The sequence below is a fragment of the Suricata suricatta genome, chromosome 10 (genome assembly GCF_006229205.1).
Source record: "Suricata suricatta isolate VVHF042 chromosome 10, meerkat_22Aug2017_6uvM2_HiC, whole genome shotgun sequence".
In the NCBI taxonomy this organism is placed as follows: domain Eukaryota; kingdom Metazoa; phylum Chordata; class Mammalia; order Carnivora; family Herpestidae; genus Suricata; species Suricata suricatta.
In genome coordinates this window covers 105,113,895-105,130,081 of record NC_043709.1, presented here as the reverse complement: position 1 = coordinate 105,130,081, position 16,187 = coordinate 105,113,895, and the positions used below count along the sequence as shown (strand labels likewise).

General features: G+C 38.3%; 1 protein-coding gene across 1 annotated transcript in view; it reads left to right on the top strand.

The window, feature by feature from the left end:
* Positions 1–16,187, top strand: part of LOC115305341 (ankyrin repeat domain-containing protein 26-like) — a 52,683-nt gene that overhangs the window by 34,843 nt on the left and 1,653 nt on the right. The window contains 5 exon segments of the mRNA XM_029955567.1: positions 884–954; positions 10,805–11,053; positions 13,233–13,369; positions 15,318–15,486; positions 15,489–15,992. Of these exon segments, the coding sequence (XP_029811427.1) occupies positions 884–954; positions 10,805–11,053; positions 13,233–13,369; positions 15,318–15,486; positions 15,489–15,992 (1,130 nt within the window).

Here is a 16,187-nt window from a genome sequence, read left to right as displayed (position 1 = left end):
CACCAGAGTCCAAGGGTCTCTGAGTAGGGGGTTGGTGTCGGCGAAATATCTATAAGAAAGAACACAGACAACATGAATGGTGGAAGAGACCACACTTTACTGTGAAACTTGGTGTCTTATATACCATAGGTGATTACATCTTTCTTTTAATGATTACATTGTTTGCAACTTCTTAGGAATCACATGTTTCAGAATAGATTATTGTTTTCACGGAAGAGAGAACAGAAAGTTAAAGACAGAAATGGAGTACAATACAGAGGATCAAAAAACATAATTCACCACTAAAAATACATCAGCAGGAGTCTTATTTTGCGTACATAGTGTAATATTAACAGGCTTATGACAAGGCTATTTTTCTTTAAAGGTTTAAACAATAGTCTGTGAGTAAGGTGCCTCTAACCAGGGAGAAAGTTTCAATAAGAAAGTCTGTCCATTTACTGAAACCGCAATTACCAAGTGGCATGAACGATAGGAGAACTAACTCCAGTCTCTGATCCATTTAGGTCAAGCAGTCAAGTGCACACATTTTCAAGTAGGGGAAGCAGGGTCCCAAAGGCCACACAGCACTTCTGGCTGGATGGACCCCAACAGTAGAGCTAGGACTTCTGAGTTCAAAACACTTTCCATTATGGCAAACTAATTCTAATTTACTAAGCTATAATGCCCTGAATTCATGGCTAGTTCATCTTATGGTTTTATTCTTCTTTAACTACATGCTTAATGAAACGTTTATAGAACGTGTGCATTTGAAGTATTCAGGGTAATTCAAGTTTTGATATTAGCTCTGATATTATTTGAAATGCTCTAAGAATTTTATATATGTGGTAATGTCTTTCATATCAGTATTAAAATAGTAATATTTATCTCCCTTTGTTATTCATAGGCAATACCAACAAATATCCACTTATAAAGAAGGAAAGACACCAGAAAATTCTTCCCCGAGTTGCCATCCAGGTAAGATGTTACAAAACGAATTGCTCTTGGTTGTCCTAACATAGGTAAAGTCAGAGTAAAGAAGTTTTGATACAGAAAGAACAATGACGAAAAATATACCCATGTGTAAATGGCATGTGTATTTTTTTCTTTCTGAATTTTTTTCCTTCATAGTCTATTATTCAGTATTATTTAAGAAGTTAATTGTAGGTAATTGAAAATAGGAGACAATATTATGTGAAAAGAAATTCATTATTTCACTCAGGATCCCTAAAATGCCATATATCAATGTGTATTTTGTATGTGTTAAATGTTGAGAGAGAAAGAGAGAGTGAGCAGGAGAGGGACAGAAGGAGGTAGACAGGATCCAAAGCAGGCTCCAATACTGGCAGTAGAGAGCCCAATGTGGGACTCAAACTCATGGGCCAGGAGATCACATCCTGTGCAGAGGTCAGATGGATAACCACCTGAGCTACCCAGCAGCTCTAAGAAAAAAAGATTTTTAGGTTACTGTTTTGAAAGTTTCCTCTAGAAACATCTCGTAATAAATGATACTTGCTATATAAATAGATCTTTTCTATAATTTTTACAAGTGAATTACATTTCGTAAATATTATTACCTAGTGCTTGGTCTCGTTAAAAAGTGAACCATCGTCAAGACTGGGAATTCTACAATTCTTTCCCGGTCCTGTGAATAAGTGGCAAATAATAACTGCAAAACTTAGCGCGTGTGCAGCGATGCCAGTGAAGCTGTCTTTTACAGATAGCTAGCAATCGTACAGAAGAAACCCAGTGCCTTATTGGGAAGTATAGGATATTTTACACATTGTGTCAACAAGATCTCACCATTATCATCTTCATTTCCCACAAATCAAAACAGAATGAGAGGGGTGCTGGGTGGCTGAGTAGGTTAAGTGTCCAGCTCTTGATTTCAGCTCAGGTCACAATCTCACCATTGGTGAGTTCGAGTCCCATGTCAGACATCTCTGTCGTGCTCTTTACTGACAGCTCAGAGCCTGTTGGGATTTTCCCTTTCCCTCTCCCTCTGCCCCTCCCCTGTGCATGCGTACTCTGTCTCTCTCTAAATAAGTAAATAAACACTTATGAAAAACAACAACAGCAAATCCAGAATGAGAGATGTGGGCTTCCTTACAAAAATGTTGCGTTGCTATTTATTACTCAAATGAGATTCATTTCAATATGGAAGCATTGGCTGTTTTTTTAAGACAGATAATTTTTTGATATGATTCCTATTTAAAAAATTTAATATTTATTCAATTTTGGGAGAGGGAGAGAGCAAGCAGGGGAGGCACAGAGAGAGAAGGAGACCCAGAATCTGATGCAGGCTCTAGGCTCTAAGCTGTCAACACCGAGCCAAGTGCAGGGCTCGAACCCACGAATCATGAGATCATGACCTGACCTGAGCTGAAGTTGAATGCTCAACCAACAGAGCCACTTAGATGCCCCATGATATGATAGCTACTTCATAAGAGCTTTGTATTAATTAAAAAAAAAAAAGTTAAAACAATTTAAAAAATTAAAACCTTGTAAAGACTGACATGATCTTACAAATCCAACTAATTTTGAAAACGAATGATTATAGGGTTCATTTCCTAAATGCTAAAATGGGTCTTTTCAGTAAATATGACACTGATTTCAAAATAGAAAGGATTTTCGGTATCTAAAAATTTTGTGGTAATTAAATTTATTTTTCCCTTTTTGGTAATCATATTTCCATATGGAAAGCTTATTATACATTATTTCTTAGATGTGTTTCATATACCTTCTTGCATGAGAGGATCGAGAATCTTTAAGATGGCTAACCTAGAGGATACAAGCAATGTAGGCATACCAGTAGCCCACATGGGTATGGACAAAAATGAATGCTTTTATTGACTCTTATTCTACAAGTGTATATCCAGGCTGAGCAATTCAGTACCCTTTCTCTGATGAAAAATAAATTATGGATTCAACTGAACTGTCATCACAACTGGGTACTGATTAAATTATAGGACGAATTGAAGAACATGGTAACTGCTTGTAGGATAATGTATAAGTGGTTCTGCTCTGCTACATGCAGGGTGTGCATTGCATTCTGCCATCGGCTTCCGCATTTATCCTCTCAGGGGCACGAATTGTTCCTCTAAGGAAAGATCACTTTTCATCCCACCAAGTAGCATATTCACATTGCGAATGTGCACTTTCCTATGTTAGTTAGTGATTTGAAATAGAATCTTACTTTTGAAATCCTAACTGCATGTTCTGTGAAGCCTATATTCCTCTTTATTCTTCAATATTAGTAATGGGTTCATATTTCTGTCTTGTCACTGTCTTTTTTTTTTATAGTTTGTCTTCAGGTTGGTTTCTATATAACACCCAGTGGTCTTCCCCACAAGTGCCCTACTCCATGACCTTCACCGCTCTTCCCCTTTCCCCCTCCTGCTTAAGGCCTCAGTTAGTTTTTAGTTTGCAAGAGTCTCTCATGATTTACCTCCCATCTTTCCCTCTTTTCCCCACTTCCCCTCCCCATGGTCCTCTGTTAAGTTTCTCCTGTTAGACTTATGAGTGAAAACACAGGGTATCTGTCCTTCTCTGCCTGACTCCTTTTGCTTAGCATAACACCCTCGAGGTCCGTCCACATTGTTATGAATGGCCAGATTTCATTCTGTCTCACTGCCATATGGTAATCCATTGTATATACAAACCACATCTTTATCCATTCATCATTTGATAGACATTTAGGCTCTTTCCATGATTTGGCTACTGTTGTAAGTGCTGCTGTGAATATTGGGGTATATGTGCCCCCATACATCAGCTCTTTTGTACCCCTGGGGTAAATCCCTAGCAGACCTACGGCTGGGCCATAGGGGAGTTCTACTGATAATTGTTGAGGAAACTCTACACTGTTTTCCAGAGCGGTTGTACCAGTTTACATTCCCACCAACAGTGTAGGAGGGTGCCCGTTTCTCCACATCCTCACCAGCATCAATAGTCTTTTGATGAGTTCATGTTAGCCACTCTGATTGGTGTGAGGTGGTATCTCAGTGTGGTTTTGATTTGTGTTTCCCTGATGATGAGTGACACTGAGCATCATTTCATGTGTCTTGTGGCCATCTGGATGTCCTCTTTGAAGAAGTGCCTATTCATGTGTCTTCTGCCCATTTCGTCACTGGATTATTTGTTTTTCAGGTGTAGGGTTTGGGGAGTTCCTAGTAGATGTTGGATACTAGCCCTTTATCCAATATGTCATTTACAAGTATCTTTTCCCATTCTGTCGGTTGCCTATTAGTTTCCATGATTCTTTCTTTTGCAGTGCAGATGCATTTTATCTTGATGAGGTCCCAAGAGTTCAGTTTTGCTCTCGATTCCCTTGCCTTTGGGGATGTGTCCAGTAGGAAATTGCTGCGATTGAGGTCAAAGAAGCTGTTTCCTACTTTCTCCTGTAGGGTTTTGATGGTTTCCTGTGTGACATTAGGTCTTCGTCCATTTTGAGTTTACTTTTGTGTGTGGTGGAAGAAAGTGGTCTAGTTTCATTCTTCTGCCTGTTGCTGTCCAGTTCTCCCAGCACCACCTGTTAAAGAGGCTGTCTTTTTTCCATGGGATACTCTTTTTTGCTTTGCCAAAGATTAGTTGGTCATACATTTGTGGGTCCAGTTCTGGGTTCTCTGTTCTATTCCATTGGTTATGTGTCTGTGTTTGTGCCAATACCATATGGTCTTGATGAGGACAGCTTTGTAGTAGAGGCCAAAGTCTGGGATTGTGATGCCTCCCGTTTTGGTTTTCTTCTTCAATATTACTTTGGCTATTTGGGGTCTTTTGTGGTTCCATATGAATTTTAGGATAGTTTGCTCTAGCTTTGTGAAGAATGCTGGTGCAATTTTGATACGGATTGCATTGAATGTGTAGATTGCTTTGGGTAATAATGACATTTTAACAAGGTTTATTCTTCCGATCCATGAGCATGGAATGGTTTTCGATTTCTTTGTGTCTTCTTCAATTTCTTTCATAAGTTTTTTTGACAGTTTTCATCATACAAGTCTTTTACATCGTTTGTTAGGTTTATTCCTAGGCATTTTGTGGCTTTCTGTGCAATTGTGAATGGGATCAGATTCTTGATTTCTTTTTCTTTGCTTCATTATTGGTGTAGAGAAATGCAATTGATTTCTGTACACTGATCTTGTACCCTGCGAGTTTGCTGAATTCATGGATCAGTTCTAGTAGGCTTCTTGTGAAGTCGGTTGGGTTTTCCATGTAGAGTATCATGTTATCTGCAAAAAGTGAAAGTTTGACTTCGTCTTTGCTAATCCGGATGCCTTTTATTTCCTTTGGTTTTCTGATTGCTGATGCTAGGACTTCCAGCACTATGTGAAACAACCGTGGTGAGAGTGGACCTTCTTGTTGTGTTCCTGATCTCAGAGGGAAAGCTCTCAGTTTTTCCCCATTGAGGATAACATTAGCTGTGGGCTTTTCATAAATGGCGTTTCTGATGTTTAAGTAGGTTCCTTCTATCCCGACTTTCTCGAGGGTTTTTATTAAGAAGGGATGCTGTATTTTGTCAAATGCTTTTTCTGCATCTATAGACAGGATCATAGGGCTTTATCTTTTCTTTTGTTAACATGATGTATCACATTGATGGATTTGTGAATATTGAACCAGCCCTGTAACACTGGAATGATCATGGTGGATAATTCTTTTTATATGCTGTTGAATTCGATTTGCTAGTATCTTGTTGAGCATTTTTCCGTATGTATTCATTAAGGATAATGGCCTGCAATTGTCTTTTTTGGTTGGGTCTCTGTCAGACTTGGGAATCAAAGTGCTGCTGGCTTCGTAGAATGAGTCCAGAAGTTTTCCTTCTGTTTCTATTTTTTGGAAAAGCTTGAGGAAATGAGTATTAACTCTGCATTTAGTGTCTGGTAGAATTCTCCTGGGAAGCCATCTGGCCCCAGGCTCTTAGTATTGGGAGATTATTGATGACTAATTTGATATCTTCACTGATTATGGGTCTGGTCAGATTTTCTGTTTCTTCCCGGTTGAATTTTGGCAGTGCATGTGTGTTTAGGAATTTGTCCATTTCTTCTAGGTTGTCCTGTTTGTTGCCTTATAATTTTTCATAGTCTTCTCTGATGATTGCTTGTATTCCTGAGGAATTGGTTGTAACAGATCCATTTTCATTCATGATTTTGTGTATTTGGGTGTTGTCTCTTTTCTCCCTGAGGAGCCTGGCTAGTGGTTTATCAATTTTATGTATTTTTTCAAAACACCGACTCTTGGATTTCAGTGTCTATTTCCTTCCTCAGATTGGGGAAGTTCTTGGCTCTAATTTGACCAAGCACCCCTTCTGGACCTTTTTCTCTTTCTTCTTCTTCTTCAGGAATTCCTGTGATAGAAATATTGTCCTGTGTGATTGTATCACTCAGGTCTCGAATTCTCCTTTCATGCTCCTGGATCAATTTCTTTCTCTTTTTCTCGGCTTCCTCTTTTTCTATATCTGTGACTTCTAATTCACCTGTTCTCCTCTCTGCCTCTTCAATCCGTTCAGTGGCCACCTCCATTTTATTGTGCACCTCATTTATAGCATTTCTTAATGCCTCACAGCTATTTTGAGGGTCCCTAGTCTTTGTATCAATAGCTTCTCTGATGACTTCCATGCTTTTTTCAAGCCCAATGAGAATTTTATGACAATTGTTCTAAATTCTTCCTGAGTTACATTGCTTATATCTGTTTTGAGCAGTTCTCTGGCTGTGACTTCTTCCTGGAATTTCTTTAGAGAATTCTTCTGTTTCATCATTTTGGCTAGCTTTCTGTCCCTGTCAGTCTTAAAAGATCATTATGCACTCTGCACCTGTTACTATTGCTATATTAATGGATGGAGGCTCATTGACTGTTTGGGGCCTATCCGTTCAGGAACTGTTCTTTGAATGGTGACTCTCAGTTTCTCTTGTTGTGCCTTTGGTTATTTTATTTCCCTACTCAGTGATATTTGGGACTCCTGACCGTGTGTACTTTGGCTCGTTTCTTGAGGTAGCCTCAGGCATCTATGAGGCTGTCTTCTTTGCGGACTCTGTGTGTTTACCTCCCACTCTTGCAGATCAGAATATTGTGGCTTCAGTCCTTCTCAGTTTTATAGTTGTGGGTGGATGAAAATTACAGAGCTCCCTACTTCTTTGCCGTCTTGCCCCTCCTCTTGCATACCATCTTTTAAACTCCCAGTTTGCATACACTCACTTCTGTCCCACCTAGCTGTGTCTTTCCTCCTATGGAGATTTTTCAGTCACTCTGCAGCTGATATTCCTGGTACTCCAAGTGTTCTGACCTCAATACTGCTGTGTTTGAGGGACAGGGAAATTCCGATCCCACTCCTTCTCTACCATCTTAACGCCTACCCCGTCCACTTTTTTTTTTAATTTATTTTTTTTCCATAATATTTTATTGTCAAATTGTTTTCCATACAACACCCAGTGCTCTTCCCCTTAAGTGCCCTCCACCGTCACCACCACCTCTTTTCCCCCCTCCCCCTTCCCCCTCAACCCTCAGTTCATTCTCAGCATTCAATAGTCTCTCAAGTTTTGCATCCCTCTCTCTCCCCAACTCTCTCTCCCTCCTCTGCTCCCCTTGGTTCTCCATTAGGTCTCTCTTGTTTTCCTGCTAGATCTATGAGTACAAACATATGGTTTCTGTCCTTCTCTGCCTGGCTTACTTCACTCAGCATGACACCCTCAAGGTCCATCCACTTTCCTACAAAGGGCTACATGGCAATGAGAGGGAATGACATATGGCCCGTCCACTTTTATATTGATTTTCAAAATGTCAGAGTGCTGTGCAGATTTATAGTATCATATCAGTTTAATATATTTTATAGTTACTCTGTGCTTTCCCTGAGTAAGGTCATTGTTTCTTACTCCAAATGTATTCATCTATAATTTTCTTCCTTTTTTTAAAGTTTATTCATTTATTGAGAGAGAGAGAGCACAAGAGGGGCAGGGAGACAGAGGGAGAGAGACACTATCCCAAGAAGGCCCCGCTCTGTCAGTGCAGCACCATATGGGGGGCTGGGACCCATGAAGTGTGAGAATTTTTTCATTGGAAGATCTTGAACTAGGACTTTCGGTTCTTTTATAGACACAGGATTACTTAGCTTGCATATTTTGAAGTTCTTGTCTTTTATTATGTTTTCTTTTCTTTGAAAGTAGTCTTTACACCCAACATGGGGCTTGAACTCATACCCCAGAGATCAAGAGTCACATACTCTTCCAACTGAGCAAGCCAGGCACCCCATATTCTTGATTAAGCTTGGATAATTTCTGTCTTTCAAGGACACTTGATCTGAGTTGTCAAATTTATATATACATAAAATCCATAACATTACTTTTTATTTTTTAATATCTGTGGAATCTGTAGTAATGCTGCATTACTAATTTCTGATATATTGTTAATATTTCCCTTCTTTCTCTTTTAGTCATGATCAGGCTTGGCAGAAATGTATCACTTTTATTCACCTGTTTGAAAGCGTTTTGGTTTCATTGATTATTCTCAATTGTTTTTCTGCTTTCTGTCATGTTTTTTGTCTTTGATTTTTATTATTTCCTTTCTCCCGCTTGGCTAGGGTTTCATTTGTTGTTCTTTTTCTAGTTTCTCAAGGTAAAACCAAATGCCATTGATTTGAGAACTATGTTCTTTATTAATAGATACATTGCGTTGTATCAGCGTTCATGTGAGTGCTACTAAAGTAGGATTCCTCAAATTCTAATATGTTTTCATTTTCATTGAGTTCAGAATTCTTTCCAGTTTCTTTCTTCATTACTTCTTTGACCCAGGGATTATTGAGATGTGTTATTTAGTTCACAAATATTTGAGTATTTTCCAGAGATACTTTTATTCTTGAGTTCTAATTTGATTGCTGTTTGAGCAGGGGACACAGTTTTATGCCTTTAGTCCTTTTGACTTGTTCCTTTTATTAAGATTTATTTTATGACCCAAAATATAATCTTGTAGGGTAAACGTTCCATGGATACTTGTAAAGAATGGTGGTGGTCAAGTCTACTGTGTCCTTCTGATGTAATGTGTATTGAAATATCCGACTATAGTTGTGAATTTGCCTATTTCTCTGTTCCGTTTATCAATTTTTGCTTCATGTATTTTGTAGCTAGTGGCGATTTAGGATTGTTATTAATTGACCCCTTTTTCATTAGGAACTGATCTATCTATTATTTACTGCAATGTTTTGCTTTGAAAACTATTTTGTCTGGTATTAATAAAGCCACTCCAGCTCAGCCTTCTTTTGTCAAGTGTTAATGTGGTATATCATATCTGTCTTTCTAACCAATTTCTGTCTTTACTTTTAAAGTGCATTGTTTTATGGGTGGCATATAGTTGAGTCTAACTTTTTCGTCCATTCTGACAGTCTGCCTTTTAATTGAGGGTTTTAGACCATTTTCATTTAATGTGACTATTAATACAGCTGATTTGAATCTGTCCTCATGCTGTTTGATTTCCATTTGTGCTATCTGCTCTTTGTTCCCATTCTCTTCTGTTTCTGCTATCTTTTCATCAAATGATTTTTTATGATTGACTCATTTCTTTCCTTATTCATTTATTTAGGCTTACTAGCTATTACTTTTTAGATTTGTTATTTTAGTGGTTTGTTTAATGTTTATAGTATATGACTTAGGCATCACAGTCTACCTTCCAGTAATATTACACCACACCACATACAGTTTAAGAAAATTACAATAGTTTACTTCCATTTCTTCTTTCCTAGATACAGCCTTCCTGGATCTGTGGGATTATAGTTTTCAAGAAGTTTAGAAAGCTTTTGGCGATTTTTTCTCTAAATATTTTTCCGTGTCCCTTTCCTCTGCCTCTTTGGGCAATTGTGTATTTCCAACTTGATGTTTTCTCACAATTTGCCAATGTTAAACTTTAGTATTAATTTGTGATGTCTAGTTTTGATTTGTATTCCCCTAATGATGCTTGGTGTTGAGCATTGTGTCATGTGCCTGTAGGCCATCTGGATGTCCTCTTTGGAGAAGTATCTGTTTATGTCTTCTGCCCATTTCTTCACTGGGTTGTTTGTTTTTCAGGTGTGGATACCCAAGGGGAGCCCTCTACAGATCGCCAGGGTTCTTTCTGTGTTCTGCTTTCTCCTCTCCTGTATGTCTGACCTGCCATCTCTATCTGCCTTGAATTCAGCTGACTCTCAGTTTTATCCCCTTAATTCAAGAAGTCTGGTGGAGTCACTTTGTTTTTTCTCCTGTGTTCATGGCCTGAAAATTCTCTCAAGGCAGGGAGCTTGGGCAGGTGTTAGGCTAACTAGGTTTGTTTTCTGGGACCATTGTCCTTCACTGCCTGAAGTCCTGTGTCTTGAAAATCATTTGAAAAAGTATTTTGTCTGTGTTGCTTTTGCTTGTTTCAGGTAGGAAGATAAAAATCAGGATGTGCCACTCCATCCTGGCCAGAAGCAGTTTAGAGTGGAACTTTGGCATATGCCTAGACCATCTAGAGTGATCTTCTTCCTCCTTTGTTTAATTGCTTCCTGCTTAACTTCATTCCTCAGCATGGTTATCTCTTCCTCAGGGAAATCTGCCTTGGGTGCAATCAATTTCAAGTTATGATCCTAGAACTCTATTTTCTGATAGGAATGATCTGAATTTATAATGATCATTTTAGTTGTCTTTCTCCTTCACTAGACATTAAGCTGAACAGTCGCCAGGGGTCTTCTCTGTTTTCTCTGCAGAGCTTAGTATAATGTCTCACATTGAAGGTATATATTTGTTCAGTGTGCGAATGAGTGAATTGAAAATGCACAGACTAGTGGATTGAAAAAGTACTCCTCTATGTTATTTCTGTTTTTGTTTCTTCTCTGATGCAGATTCAGTTGACTTATTAAAAAAGCAGAATGAATCTTTTGCATATGAAGGCCTAATAAATGTTGAAAACAGATGCTGTGAACGACTTAAAGAAAAAATTAAAAAAATGGAAACAGAAGGCAATGAACTACAAAAGGAGCTCTCAGAAACCCAAAAAGCGAAATTGGAGTTGGAGCATCAAAAAGTGAAATTGGAACATGAAGTCTGCATGTTGAGGTATAACATCTTGATTTTAAAGAAATATTTGAACTGTTTGCTTTTTCACTACAGATGTGTAAGGGAAGTTTGGCAAGTGTTAACTTCCCTTCTGGAATTTTATAGGAAGGAAAACTTCTTTTGTGTTATGAAGTGTGAGATTCATGGAAATAATACAGCAAGGTCATAACAGTGAATACTTCTAATAATTTAATGTATATTCCAACTCATAATTTTAATGGCCATATAAAAGTCCACCATATGGAATCCTCATTATTTAACAGATTGGATTTTGCTTGGTGTTTATTCTTCTGTATTTTAGTTAATGCTGTAAGGAATGTCTTTCATATAAATCTGTTTCTATGTTTCTGGCTACTTACTTGGAATAAGTTCTTCAATATAGTATGATTTGGTTAAAGCACAACACTTTTTAAAGAAGGCCTTTGATCCATACTTTGAATTGTTCTCAGGAAAGTTTATATTAATTTATATACCCACCAACAGAATATAAAATGGACATTTTTCTCCAGACAGAAAAGGTCTCAAAAATGGCTTCAGTTTTATTCTGAACCTAGGGAGGGACGAAAAAGTAAAGTGGGGGCTCCTGGTTGGCTCAGTTGGTTAAGCATCTCACTTTGGCTCAGGTCATGATCTCATGAGTTTGAGCCCTGCTTCGGGTGGACTCAAGCCCTCCTTTGGGTGAGCACGAACCCCACTTCAGGTGAGACCCGTTTCTCTCTCTCTCTCTCTCTCTCTCTCTCTACCTCTATGTCTCTCTTGGCCCCTTGTGGGATGCTCGCTCACTTTCTCTCTCTCTACCCTTGCCCACTTGTGACCTCTCTCTCTCTCAATTAAAAAAAGTAAAATGGGCGTGCCCGGGTGGCTCAGTCAGTCAAGCATTCGTCTTTGGCTCAGGTCATGAGCTCAGGGCTAGTGAGTTTGAGCCCCGCATCGAGCTCTCTGCTGTCAGTTGGAGCCCAGTTCAGATTTTCTGTCTCCCCCTCTCTCTGCCCCTCCTTTGTTTGTGTGTGCTCTCCCTTTATGTCTCAAAAATGAATAAACACTAAAAATGGAATATGGAAAGTGACTACTGATAAGTTTTTTCCACATCCCTGTCATACATAGATGAAATTAATTCAAAAGTTTATGCTGAAAACACATATTAATCTGTATTGTTAGTTAATTCATATGGACCCTCTGTTGTTCTAAAAGGGATTTCTAAATGATTCATTAAATAGATAGTGATAGCAAGGTAAGTTGCAAGTATACTGGAAGAAGACACAAAAAGTATAGGGCAACAGCTATCAGACCCGCAGGCCCAGGCTTGGTCGACAGTCTTCGTAGGTGTGTGCTGTGGAAAGAACGTCTGCAGACTCTGTCTTCCCCTGCAAAGTGTTGTTGGAGGGGCCTGTGATGTCCTGTGAAGTTGACATTTTATTTCTAGTGAGTTTATCAAAGTTGTTTATCAATAGCAACTTCTCTTTTTAATTAGGAACTATCTGTCCAATGGAGGATATAGATACCTGTGGGAAAATGGGTAATTTTCAACTCTTGACTTTTCTGAATAATTTTGAAATTCCTTCCCTACAATGTCTACCAGGGTTATTACTGACTAAGACTAAGTTGCATAATGCTTTCTCGTGGCTTCTTTTTACCTGTGTGTATCTTTTGGAAGAGGTTGAAGTGAGAAATTAAAAACATGAGCCCTGGAAATAAAAAATTGGAAAACATAGAAACTTCATTGGAATAATAAGCCAACATATGTGGAACCGGCTTATAAACTGAGCTTTTTATTTCTAACAAAATAAATTTTAAAAGAAACACATTTAATTGCAGATTGGCTTTAACACAAGAAGAAAGAAAAAGAATCCTTGCTGAGAAGTTATATGAAAAACTTATGGAGCTGTGACAAAGAACACAAGTGCAATATACTAAGGAAGTTGAAAAAACAACTGGAAATCACTGTTAGAAGACCACACCTGCAGTCGACTGTAAACAATCAGTTGCATACGGTAAATTAGTTTTTGATAAAAGTTGTGTAGTCCCATCAATACTATATGGTAAATTATACATATATTTTATAGTATCCTTTTGATTCAATGTATATTACTTGGATTTAAAATAAACTAAAACATGAGATCATGTTCCTTTGAACACTGTTTTAAAGTTCCCTCTTCAGCTTTTGACTTTTTGTTAAGGGTATGAGACCAGAATCATAATGAAATATGTGCCTAGCTGTAGAAGAGCTAAATGACACTCAGTGGCAAATTTCTCGAGAACTGAATGCCAGAATATTACAAGGTGGGATTCTCAATAATCACCTTTGCAAACAAATGAAGATAGACATGGCTAGTATGAAAATGAATTCTGAGGTATTTTCTTTAGTTATTTTGAAATACATCTGTGTATGTATTTGTATATATTTTATTATTTTTTAAATTATTAGTACCTTTTCTCCATGTATGTATATACATATTTTAGAAACCCAGACCCATACATTCATGGAAAGTCTAGAGGGTTTTAAAAGCACATATATTTTGGGGATTCCATGGGGGACGGTGGCATTTTTGCTTCATTGGATAAAATAATATTCTTAATGAAATGCAATTGTCTGCTACAAATAGTGACGATCATAATGTCCTGATCCAAATGAGAGGCTTTTACTATTTTCCATAGGAAATGAGCTTTCCATCATCTCAAAACCCCTGCTCCTAACAACGTACATTTTTTTTAAACTTATTATTATTTTTTTAAATTTATTTTTGAGAGACAGAGAGAGACAGCACGAGCAGGGGAGGGTCAGAGAGAGAGGGAGACACAGAATCCGAAACAGGCTCCAGGCTCTGAGCTAGCTGTCAGTACAGAGCCCGATGCGGGGCTCGAACCCACAAATCGTGAGATCTGACCTGAGCCGAAGCCGGATGCCCAACCGACTGAGCCACCCAGGCGCCCCCGTACATTTTTCTTTAGAACAGTTACTTCACTGCCTTGATAATTAATAGGTAGTTCAGCACATCCGCTAGTGGATAGGAGGACACGTGTAGCCAGTTCAGAGATCATATTTTGGGTATCGAGTCTCCTACTTTTGAGAAAAGTTAACAGTTTTCTTCAAGTCGTCTCCTAGTTCATTATGAGGTGCTTTTGAAAACATTGGTATGCTATAATATATACTTCATCATCATTTATTCATAGGTTTTTTGTTCCTAATAAAACAGTTCAGTTTATTTCCCCTATTTTATATTTATTACTAGTTTTATCATGAAGAGGAAATTAAAGTTATTGCAGCAGTAAATAATCTGATGATTTTCTAACAGGTGTATGCATTTCACTTTATTTACTATCAGTATTTTGAAATGTAAGACTTCTTTTGTACGGAGGTATTTACACCAGAGAAGTAGCAGTGGTCGGTGCAAGAGCGCTCGTTGTGGAGGGAGAAGGCCTGGGGAAAGCAGCTCACATGGTGTATCTCTCTGTTCTAGAATTGTGACAACCAAATGAGTTCCCTGATGCCTATAGAAGTGTTTCTCATACCCATACCGTGTCTAGATTTGTCAATTGTCGATAGATGCAACTCTTATAACTGACTATAGAAATGCTTGAAAAGCAGATATCTATGAAATATTCTCAGGGAAAAAAAGAATTTTCGGAAATGTAATCTGTCTAAATCTATGTAGAGCTAAGGATTTTTTGACTGTGGGGGTAGCTGTGTTACATATCAAACTGTGAAATCAGTTTTTAAATATAGTCAGATTTATGAATCTTTTGTTGTAACCTTGTGGTTTATTGTAAATCAGAGAAGGGCCTTTCCACTTCACGAAATCAGAGATTCTTAAAAACTTCCATATGAATTGTTACTTTCGTGGATTTATTGCCTTCAATTACCATTTTGAACTTTTGGTAATTGATTCTTTTATAAAGTTTGAGATTTGGAGCAAACTTTATGTTGTTTCCATTAGGATATTCACATACTGCAATCTGTCTATCTTTCCTTTGTCTTCCTTTCTTCCTTTCCTCCTTTCTTTCTGTTTATTTAGTTTTGAGAGAGAGAGTGCAAGCAGGGGAGGCGCAGAGAAAGGGAAAGAGAGAATTCCAAGCAGGCTCCATCCTGTCAGCACAGAGCCTGATATGGGACTTGAACCCACAGAATCTGAGATCATGCCCTGAGAGGAAAAACTAGTCAGACACTTAACTGCCCTGGCCACCTTGGCGCCCCCGGTTGCCTTTTATTATCTAAATATAGGTTATTCTTTAAGTTTAGAGAAAATCATGATAATGTCATTTTATTAAGTGCTATCTGAAAATCTCCTTTGTTTTACTTAGGTTTCTGATAGTCATGAAGATAAACAAGATCTGTTGCAAAGAAAACAAATGTTGCAGGATGAAGTTGCCGTGCTAAGACTGGAAAGAGACACCATGAAAAATCAGAACCAGGGAAACGAAGAGAAATGTTATGATGACATTGACATGCCAAAAGAAAAGAATGCCAGTCTTTAAAGACCATAAGACAGAAGGAGGAAACATTAGCAAAAACCATATCGCAATATAATGAACAGCTTAATCTTCTGACAGCTGAGATTGAAGCGCTAAAATCTAAATTGAGGAATGAAAAAGAAACCAAAGAGAGACCGGAAGAAGAACTTGAATCATGTCGTGCTAGACCGACCACTGCTGTACCGGATCATAATCAGAGTCAGACATCAAGAAGAGACCTAGAACTTGATTTCCAGACACCAAGCAATGAGAAGTTTTCTTTACGGGTCAAAATGAATTTTGATACGTCTAATCTAAAAGATAACAATAAAATTCTATCTCAGCAACCTGCTCAAGTTGAACTTAAATTCAATACCCCAGAAACTGAGTTCCATTACACAAAAGATGCTCTCGGAGAAAAGACTTTCATTTCAGTACCTGTACAAAGAGACCTAAGTCAAACCGAGTGTCAGAAGAAGGAACATGAACACATGTATCTGAAATGCCCAACAATAAACCACCAGAGTCCAGAGTCAAAGCCAAGCGGCAAGGGTCGTTTATTGCAGGTTCGAACCCGGGATCTCCACACTCTCCACGCCGCCGATAGAGCGGGGAGAGAGAGAGAGAGCCCCGAGTAGGCGATTTACACTCTTTTTTATAGGCAGATACAAACAAGTTTGGGGCGTTCCCCAGCCACAGCACAAGCATTGGTCAAAGTTG